The 10,489-nt window shown below is 42.4% G+C and overlaps 1 protein-coding gene across 1 annotated transcript; it reads right to left on the bottom strand.

The window, feature by feature from the left end:
• Positions 1 to 250: 250 nt before the first annotated feature.
• Positions 251 to 1,201, bottom strand: LOC310650039 (olfactory receptor 14I1-like; the record flags this gene model as incomplete). The annotated part of the gene is made up of 1 exon (XM_083378871.1): positions 251 to 1,201. One exon carries the CDS (start codon positions 1,199 to 1,201, stop codon positions 251 to 253), a length of 951 nt encoding a protein of 316 aa, XP_083234997.1.
• Positions 1,202 to 10,489: the final 9,288 nt, after the last annotated feature.

Genomic DNA, 10,489 nt, shown 5'->3' with positions numbered 1-10,489 from the left:
GACCTATGCTAGATAATTGCTGACACATATTATAAATGCTAGATAAACACATTAAGTTGTAAGAACAAAAGCAAGCTTTCAAAAATGATTTGCATTTGAAGATGGACTGTATATCACTTTTATTCTTATTTTTCAGAGAGAGAGAGAGAGAGAGAGAGAGAGAGAGAAATTTTCCATTTAAAGCAAATCAATAAAAAGTTACATCTAAACATCTTGCGGAACATACTTCATTCCCATTAATAACATTATTTTAATTTTTTATTCCATTTCTGTGACTACACAATCCAAATATCCTCAGAGCAAACATTTTTGAAAGAGCAACTTTGATTTCCTTGTTTCTCATGCTGTAGATTAATGGGTTTAACATGGGTGGAATAATGGAATAGGATATTGTAATGGTGAAATCAAAGTGTGATGGTTTGTCTGGTCGAGGAATCAGGTAAGCAAATGAGGAGGCAACCAAAAATATGGAGAAAACTGTGAGGTGGGGAAAACAAGTAGAGAAGGCCTTTTTCCTTCCCTGAACAGAAGGGATTCTTGAAACAACAGAGAAGATCTGTGCATAAGTAATAGAGATGAAAATAAAGCAACCAAATAGTAATATCATAATAAATATCATATATCCAATTTCAATTACATATATATCTGAACATGCAAATTTAAGTAACTGTGGGATTTCACAATAGAATTGATTGATTGTATTGGAACAGAAATGATTAGTGAAAGTACCAATAGTGTGCAACACAGCATTGATGAGGCTGACAATCCATACAGTGCCAACCATTTTTATACAAAACGTTTTGTTCATTATTATTTCATACTGCAAAGGATTGCAAATGGCAACAAACCGATCGTATGCCATGACAGTAAGGAGGGCAATATCACAACCCATAAAGAAGGCAAACAAGAGGACTTGAGCTACACATCCTGAATAGGAAATATCCCTGATATTCATTACTAAGTTAAAAACAACTTTGGGAACGATGACTGAAACAGAACCAACATCTTGCAGAGCTAAGTTCATCAGGAAAAAATACATGGGAGTATGAAGATGGGAGTCCAAAGCAAACACAGAGATGATCAAAAAATTTCCTGTTATTGTCATTAAATACAAGAGAAGGAAGAAAGTTGAATACATCATCTTAATTTCCCATATCTTTGAGAATTCCAAGAGAAGAAACACACTTGTGTCATTATCCATTTTCTGGCCACATTTATGACAGTCCTGGAAGTGAAGTGGAAGCTATTAAAATATTTCCAATTCATTTCAAATTGTCCTTCAAAACTATCCAAGGTTTTTAAATACAACCTTACATTCCTGCCATGATTTGGATGTAAAATGAAACATACAAAAGTTCAAATCAAAGCAAGAAGAACTTTCAACATGAAAATAAATTAAGTCTGGAAACAGAGGAGACATTTCACATCACAGTGGCAGAGGTGTTTATCTTAAGGTCCGCTAAACGTCATGGACTGTGTAGAGCATACAGTATATCCTCCATGGTTTTTCCTGCTTTTATTTATAAGGCAAATAAACTCTTCCCGAGAGTGCAAGAGTTTCTTAGCCAAGAAGGAAAAAAAAGAAAAAGGAGGCTCCAAATAAAGTAAGAAGGGAGATGAAAGGTTCAGTCAGGCGGCTACTTAGATCTTGGAGACAGAATGGAGATTCTGAGGATCACCTTCAAATATAAAATTCCTAGATTTATTTAAAAGAATCATCTATATTTCTTAAATTTTATCTGATTTAATATATTGTTGCATTGATCAAGGATAAATCAAATAAAAACATCCCAGTTAAATCAATTTTATTCATTTTGAATTGATTCAGATATTTAAACAATATAGATATCCAGAAATTAATTTGACCATCGATTCTATTTGACTACTTAAAATATCAGCTCAATTTGAGAAGCAACTTTTGTTTGATTTAATTTCATTATTAAAGAAAAGGCTATGAAATGTGGAACTTACCTTCCGTTAACAGAAAAATGGAGTTGGAAGGGACCTTGTAGTCCAATCCCTGCTCAAGCAAGATACTCTATACCATTTCAGACAAATGGCTGTCCAATATCTCCTTAAAAATCTTAATTTAATTTAACACAGACTTACTAAATTCAAGTTGTAAAAGGTAAGGAGATATTGAATTTGAAAAGAAGCCTATGGAAGGGCAAGGAAAACAAATTAGTAGAACGTTATGGCAAAAGCAAACAATAATGATCATTTTCTTATTCCATAGGACAGCTTGTAACACGGAGGTCTCATTCTACATAAAAACAGTTTTTGTGATTCAGTATAAAAAAAAGAATTGTTTGGGGGAGGAAGGCTGGTTGCCTCCTTCGTAACTCTCAGGAAAGCAGAAAGAAAACCTAGGAAGGACATCTGAAGAAAAAAATGGAAAATGAAACTTTAGAATAGGAGTATGAGAATAGTAGACAAGCAAAATCTAGAAGATATTTACTTATTGTCTTCATTCACATTCTTCTGATTAGATTCAATATTCATTTTTTCTTTCTTCCTCATTTAGAAGGTGGCATTGTATACAATGCTTTTCATTCTCATTACAGGGTTTAAATGGTTTTCTGAATTGCAGGAAAGATTAACTGATCTTCTTTGACACCACAGAGACTTATTTAGCTCCCAAACATCCTGCACAGAAAACACTCCAGAGATTTTTATTAGTAGTATTCATGTGTTTGCTTTGATTTTTTCTAATAAACAGAGTATGCTAATAATTTAGAATGAACATACACATTGTATAATGTGTATATAATTTAGGAAATCAATGCGCCTTTCTGAAATGGATATATTATATTCAATGGTGTAGTCTTGAAGAAGAGTTGAGTTGGAGACTTTATTATACATGCTTTTCAATGTTTAATAAGAAATATGATGTAATTCTAAATGAAGATTCTGTAAATGTCTCCATATTTTTGGAACAACCAATCTTAGTACATGACCACTTGTACTGTAAGAAACAGCTTACCAGTTTAATTTTCAAGTCAGGAAGGAATAAATAGAATCAGAGGTGAAGTTTATTCCGAAAATCCTTGACACAGAGGATGAGCTCTTGGTAGGCAGCCATCTTAAGCCCTCCTTCTCAGAACCCTTATACAGGAAAGCCTTCCCTTTGTTTTTGAAAGTTTGCAAAGGGGTCCACTCTAGTAATTCAAATAAAATAAGAGGAGGAAGGAATATTATATATGGTCACTGCATTGAGTTACTTATCTGTTTACTAGTAAAATTTGTACCCACTCTGTACAAATGAAAGAGTGCATCAGAAGACATTAAAAAAAAACCTAAGGTACCTGAAATAGGCTAATTTATACAATCTGTCCAAAATCCATGACTCATGACACTTAAGAGAATGAAATTTGTGGCTATTTCAATGCTACTGCTACTGGCTTCTGAAGAGCTGTTCCTGTGGCCATGTGATCTTCATTTTTAGTGATCTCTGACAGTTTCCCAACCACTATTTGTTATGTATATATGTATATATGAGATGTTCACAGAGATAGCCACTGACACCACCAGGTGGCATGGTGCCCTGTCAGGATTGGCAGGGCAGTCTTTGGTGGGAAATCCGGACAATGGGATTGGTTCCATGTATACCTGGCTAGGTACATAAGAGGGGCAGTTGCCCGTTTGTTTGCCAAGTCTGTGCTTCATCAATAAAGAAAATTATGCTGAACCCTGTTGTCCTGCGTTGTCCAACTTGGCCATGCGGTCTTGAGCCCATGATCTAACAGTGGCAACGAGGATGGGATGCTGTTTCAATCAGAGCTGAAGTCACTTTGAAGTGGGAAAGGCAGAAAAAAAGTCTGAGACCTTCCTAATGAAGCAGCATTCTAGGACTGGTGCAACATGGCTAAATTTGGAGTGACCAGCAAATTTCATTTCCACATTGATGAGCCAGAGTGATGGGGAGCACATCTGGGATGAGTCGAAGGGTTCCTGATGATCAACAAGATTACAGAAGATAAAATGAAAGCAGCGGTGCTTCTGTGCTTAAGCGGTCATGACGTGTATGATGTGGCTGTTGGTCTGTGCTCACCGATGCCCATTGAAAATGTCTCTTATGCTGATTTAAAAAAGAAGCTGGAGGAGCATTTCTTGCCAGTGAGAGCTCCAATCTATTGGCGGCATAAATTCATCCAGCACAGCCAGCATCCAGGTGAGCCGACCTCACAATTCGTCTTGGTGCTGAGACAGGCTGCTCACCAGTGTAAATTTCCTGATCTGGAAGACAGGATCAGGGATCGAGTGGTGTTTGGACTGAGAGCAATGCCAACAAAGGATCCTCGCGAAGCCACTGATGAATCTGCGGGAGGTCTTAGATCAGGTGATGGCTTACGAGGCAGCCAATGACTCTGACAAACACACACACTGCAATAGCAGCAGCTCACGAGCGACCATACATCACGAGTGTGCTTCGAGCATCAGAAGCAGCAACCTGGATGGAGAGGCAGAGGTAGATGTGGTACAGCACAGACCCGGAAAGCATCCAACATCGTAGGACAATGACAGGGGCCAGTGGAGACAATCATCCGCCACAAAGGACACAGTGTGCAGCTGCGGCTGCAAGGAACCGAGTGGAGCCAACACATCCAACCAGAAATGTGCCAGCTGTGGAGGAAACCATCTGAGTGTGACCTGCCGGTTCAGATCCATAAAGTGTCATTCCTGTGGCAAGACGGGACACATTGCAGCTGTCTGCCGGAATCGGAGCAGAGACAGCCTGAATGAATTACAAGCTATGGCATCGGAGCTTGAAGGTACTGTTCTCCCTTGGCACAAATCCTGGCATGATCCCTCAGTCCCTGGAAAGAGCAGACAGACCATGTCTCACATGGAAGTCCATCAGCTGCTCAAACCAAAAATAACAATACAGGTCCAACTGCAAGGGGTACCTTGCACAATGGAGCTGGACTCCAGCTCTGCAGTCTCAATAATCTCCTATGAGACATTTAAAAGAATTGGCGATCGGAGCAGGCAGAGGGTCCCTTTAAAGCCCACCAGTTTACAGCTGTCAGATTTTCAGCACACCCCTATTAAAATCAGGGGAAAGGCCACTGTGTCTGTGGGGTTTAAGGACTTCCAGGGTCCCTTAGACATTTTGGTGACTGATGGGCAGAGAACTGGTTTAGTAGGGCTGGATTGGTTTGATGCCCTGGACATTTGGTTGGGGGGAGTGCATAGCATCCAGCACAAACATCTTGAATCTGTTTGTAATGAATTTGCAGATGTATTCGATGACAGGCTGGGGAAGTACACGGGCCCTCCCATTAAATTTAAACTAAACCCAAATGTCCCACCGGTGCGTATCAAGCCCCAAAGAGTCCCATTCGCCCTCAAACATAAGATTGAGAGTGAACTGGACAAACTAGTGGAACAGGGAGTGTTAGAACTGGTGGATGGGGGAGACTGGGAAATGCCAATTGTGACTCCGTTAAAGGCAAATGGAGAAATTAGAATATGTGCTGATTCTAAGGCTACGGTAAACTGAGCCTTAAATCCGCATGCTTACCCGGTTCCGTCAGTCCGGCAAGTCCTCGCCACTGTCTAAGGTGGTGTGCTCTTTGCAAAAGTTGATTTGGCGCAAGCGTATCAGCAGCTGTCAGTGAATAAGGAAGCAGCTGACACTCAAACAATAGTGACACATAGAGGAGCTTTCCGAGTTAACCGGTTACCGTTTTGGTATCTCAGTAGCTCCTGGGATTTTTCAGGAAGTGATGGAGAGGACTCTGAAGGGCATTCCTGGTGTATGTCCCTATTTTGATGATGTCCTCATCGCTGGGTTCTTAGGGTTCATGATTGATGCCAAGGGTATTCACCCCACTGACTCTAAGGTGAAAGCAATTAAATTGGCTCCAACCCCAACAAATAAGGCTGAATAGCAAGCTTTTCTGGGGTTACTTAATTTCTATCACACATTTTTATCCCACAAAGCAGCAATTGCAGAACCTTTACACAGGCTGTTAGATAAGAAAACTCCATGGATCTGGACCAAGGTCCATGAACAGAGTTTTACAAATCTTAAACAACTGTTATCTAGTGATTCTACCATCACACATTTTATAGAAAATAAGCCTATCTGCATCGCGTGTGATGCATCCCCTTATGGGGTGGGCACTGTATTAAGTCATATAGAGGAAAATGGAGAGCAAAGGCCTATTGCATATTACTCCCGAACTCTGTCAAAATCAGAAAGGAATTATGCACAAATTGACAAGGAAGCACTGGCAATTGTGTCAGGAGTAAAAAAAATTCCATGATTACCTGTATGGCAAGGAGTTCACCATTTTTACTGATCACAAACCATTGCTAAGAAACAAACACCACAAATTCTTTCCCCAAGAATGCTTAGGTGGTCCATTTTCCTATCCGCTTATGCTTGCAAACTAGTCCATAAACTGGGAAAGGACATGGGCCACGCAAATGCATTAAGCAGGTTGCCAATGATGAGCAATGACCCAGATCCAGCACCGGTGGAACAGATCCTTCTCATCCAAGATCTTCCAGATTGTCCTCTACAGGTGAAGTATATTGCTGCTGGCACCACAGCAGACAAGGTACTGAGCAGGGTCAGCTCATGGGTAGCATCTGGGTGGCAGGACAAGAGCCCGGGGCCGGAATTCCAGGCATATTTTATGAGGTGGCACGAGTTGTCTTCTCATAAAGGATGTTTGCTGTGGGGTAGTAGAATTATTATTCCAGAGAAATTGAGGGAAAGGGTCTTACAATCATTACACGAGGGGCATCCTGGCATAGTAAGGACAAAGGGACTAGCTAGGAGCTACTTATGGTGGCCTGGTCTTGACAAAGCCACAGAGGAGCAGGTAGCGGGGTGCTACACCTGCCAGAGGTCGAGGCCAGAAAAACCACAGGCTCCCATTCACAAATGGGAAGCAACTCACACCCCATGGTCTAGGATACACATCGATTACGCTGGGCCTTTTGAGGGACAATTGTTCCTGGTAGTGGTTGACAGTCACTCTAAATGGCTAGAAGTAGTTCCAGTCTCTAGCATGACCACTGCAAAGACAATTCAAGTGCTCTGGGGTCTATTTGCCACTCATGGGTTTCCTCATGTGTTGGTCTCTGATAATGGCCCACAATGCACATCTGCTGATTTCCAGGCATTTACCAGAGCCAACTCGATTAGACACATCACATCAGCGCCTTTCCACCTATCGACTAATGTTTTGGCAGATCAATTGGTGAGGACAACCAAGGACGCATTGAGGCGCATCATCAGTGGAGATTGGCATCACCAGTTAGCTCAGTTTCTTTTGGCACAACATATCACTCCATGTACAGCTATGGGCAACAGCCCTGCTGAGTTGCGTTGGGGACGGCGACTCATTACTAAGTTGGACAGACTATACCCAGACAGAGTATCAGCTCAACAGAAGCAACCAGACACCACCAGAGAATTGCACATTGGTGAAAAGGTTTGGGCCTGGAACTATGGTCTAGGGCCTACCTGGATCCTGGGGGTGGTAGTGGGCAAAACGGGGCCTGTATCTTAATTGTAGAGGTGGAGGAAGATCACGAGGTGAGGAGACACATTGACCAGTTGAGGAAGAGACAACCTGAAAAGCCTCAAAATATGTCTCCAGAGCAACATCTGGCTGGTAATCAGGACCCTGATGGCATCCCAAGGGATAACTACATTGCAGATCCAGTTGCCCTTGTTGATCCGGGTGACCAGAATGTGGGGCAAGCAGTGAAATGGTCAGCAAGGATCCATAGGCCACCGGCGTATCTCAAGGACTATATAAGGTCTTGAGGCTAGGGTAATATAAACAAAACCAAGCTCACACTGCAGGTTTTATTCCATTAGCTGTTTATTGTTCCCATTATTATTTGTTTGTTTTTATGTATGGGGGAAGGGGTGTTATGTATATATGTATATAGGAGATGTTCACAGAGATAGCCACTGACACCACCAGGTGGCAGGGTGCCCTGTCAGTATTGGCAGGGCAGTCTTTGGCGGGAAATCCAGACAATGGGATTGGTTCCAAGTATACCTGGCTAGGTATATAAGAGGGGCAGTTGCCCCTTTGTTTGCCAAGTCTGTGCTACATCAATAAAGGAAGTTATGCTGAACCCTGTTGTCCTGCGTTCTCCATCTTGGCCATGAGGTCCTAAGCCCACGATCTAACACTATCAATCTCTCACTCTCTCTCCCTTCCCACCGTAGGCACTAATGTACCAGTTAGAAAGAAAAGAGAAAAGGAGGGGGAGGGAGAGGGGAAGGGAGGGAGGGAGGGAAGGAAGGAAGGAAGATTTCTGATGCTTTCTGCCAACTTCCCACAAGGAAACTCAGTGGGGAAGCCAGTAGGGCAGTGATGGCAAACCTTTTAGAGACTGAGTGCCCAAATTGCAACCCAAAACCCACTTATGTATCATCGGATTCCAGGTCGGCGTGGCCCTTTGGGTGGGTGTGGCCCTTTGGGTGGGCGTGACTGCAGTGGTAACAGCAGACTGGGTAGGACTAAATAGTTCAATCAATCAATCCAACTTTGGGGGAACCTTTTTTCCCCGCGAGAAGTTGAAACTGATTGATTGATTGAACCTTATCTTTTGCACACGGTGGCGGAGGCCTAAAGCGAAAAGGTTTTATAAAGCCCAGCTGAAGGCAAGGATTGGGGTGACAGCGCGTGTGCCCACAGAGAGGGCTCAGCGTGCCACCTGTGGCACCCATGCCATAGGTTCACCACTATGGCAGTAAGGAATTGGAATGTGTTCCTGCTCCCATTGCTTTTTTTTCTGCTCCCAATGCCTTCTGTTTGTTTCGGTAAGGAAATATTTTATATTCAGTGAACCAAAGGGACACAAGTTGTTTACTACAGTAAGAAAGGCAAGATAAAAAGTAAATCAAACACATATGTTCACCTAATTGCCTCTTCCTACTATTTTGACACAGGAATATTGCTGAAAAATCAGTATCTTAAAATTAGAGAAAATTGAGCTTTCTGGGTGACTTCATTGAATACTGGTCTACCTGTTTCACTTTCTCTTTCTACTGAAGATCAGTCAATTCTGAAACATTTATTTTCCCATTATGTTCTCATCAAAAGCCACAGAGTTATTTTTCTGACACCATTATAACTATGGAAGATCACTCTCTGGGATTTATTTATCTTTAAATAAAAATATGATAAGAATAATTTAATGTAATGAAAGAACTTTCCAGTATCTTATACATGATGTAGGAAAATAAGATCACCTGAACTAATAACTCAAATACAATCATTTGGGGAGAGCTTCTTAGCTACAAAAAAAAATAAAATAAACCAGATTCACATCTTTCCCACATGGCTAACTCATATGTAGGACATTTTCTCTTGGAAATAAGCAATAGAAATGGATTAACAACTCAGATGTGCAAGAATTGGAGACAGAATGTTGGTTTAATTAAAGACTCTATCCAGCTTTTCCTCCCTCACCTGACCTGTTGACTGTTAACAGATGTAAGCTTTGTTTGAAGCACTATTAAATTTTTGAAGATAAAATGTTTATAAGTCCTTATTGAAGTCAACTAAATTTGTTATTAACATTAGATTATAATTAAATTAAAATACACTCTTCTGTTCATATATGTGCCTATACATATTGCATACATAATGCTCTCTAATGTTATCTAATAATTGTCGAGCTCCGTGGGCCCAACACTTCATTGGGGGGGACCGCTACTTGTATCGGCCCGGCGTCTGCCACCAAATGGGCCTCAGGTGGCCTGGCCCTGCCTCCGACCCGTCATGTCACCGGGCCTGAATTTCTTACTGCTGCAGCCAATGCTGACTTTATTTCCCTTTGAAGCTGAATAAAGCGACTTTTGGTTTGTCACCCGTTCCTGCTCGCTTCTGTGTGCTTCTTTATGCGGATGTGGGTTTGACAGTAAGTCAATCCTGTGACGGTGTGGCTCCGGCTGCCGAAGTTCCCGGGTAAGATCCACCCGGTTTTCCACAGCAGCCTGCTGAAGCCTGCCAGAGTGACAACTAAGGTCTCGACCGGGCTGTGGGAAAGGGAGGAAGGAATCAGTCCAAGCGCCGTCTGGAACCTATCTGGGTCCTTCAGGCGCCTGGAGCGGAACCACCTGGTCGGTTCCGCATCCCAGCAGCGGGGAGTGGCATGACGGAGGCCCAGCCGTAGGAAATAATGGTCTGTCCATGAAAGGGGTTGAGATGTTGGAGTAACCCCACCCAGACCATTAAGCCACTGCCCAGAGATGAAAATAAGGTCGGGCGTGTTTCCCCCCTTGTGAGTCGGACCCTGAATAATCTGGGTCAGGTCCATGGCTATCATGGAAGCCATGAACTCTCAGGCCACCGCACCACCCAGGGAAGGCAGATTAAAATCTCCCAGAACCATAAGCCTGGGAAACTCAACCGCCAACCCTGAGAGAGTGTCGAGTAGCCCGGGCAGGGCTGTTGCCATGCAGCTGGGAGAAAGGTACGTGAGCAACAGACCCAACTGACCCCCA

This window comes from Vipera ursinii (assembly GCF_947247035.1).
Source record: "Vipera ursinii genome assembly, chromosome: Z".
Lineage (NCBI taxonomy): Eukaryota > Metazoa > Chordata > Lepidosauria > Squamata > Viperidae > Vipera > Vipera ursinii.
This window is presented reverse-complemented; position numbering and strand designations above follow the sequence as displayed.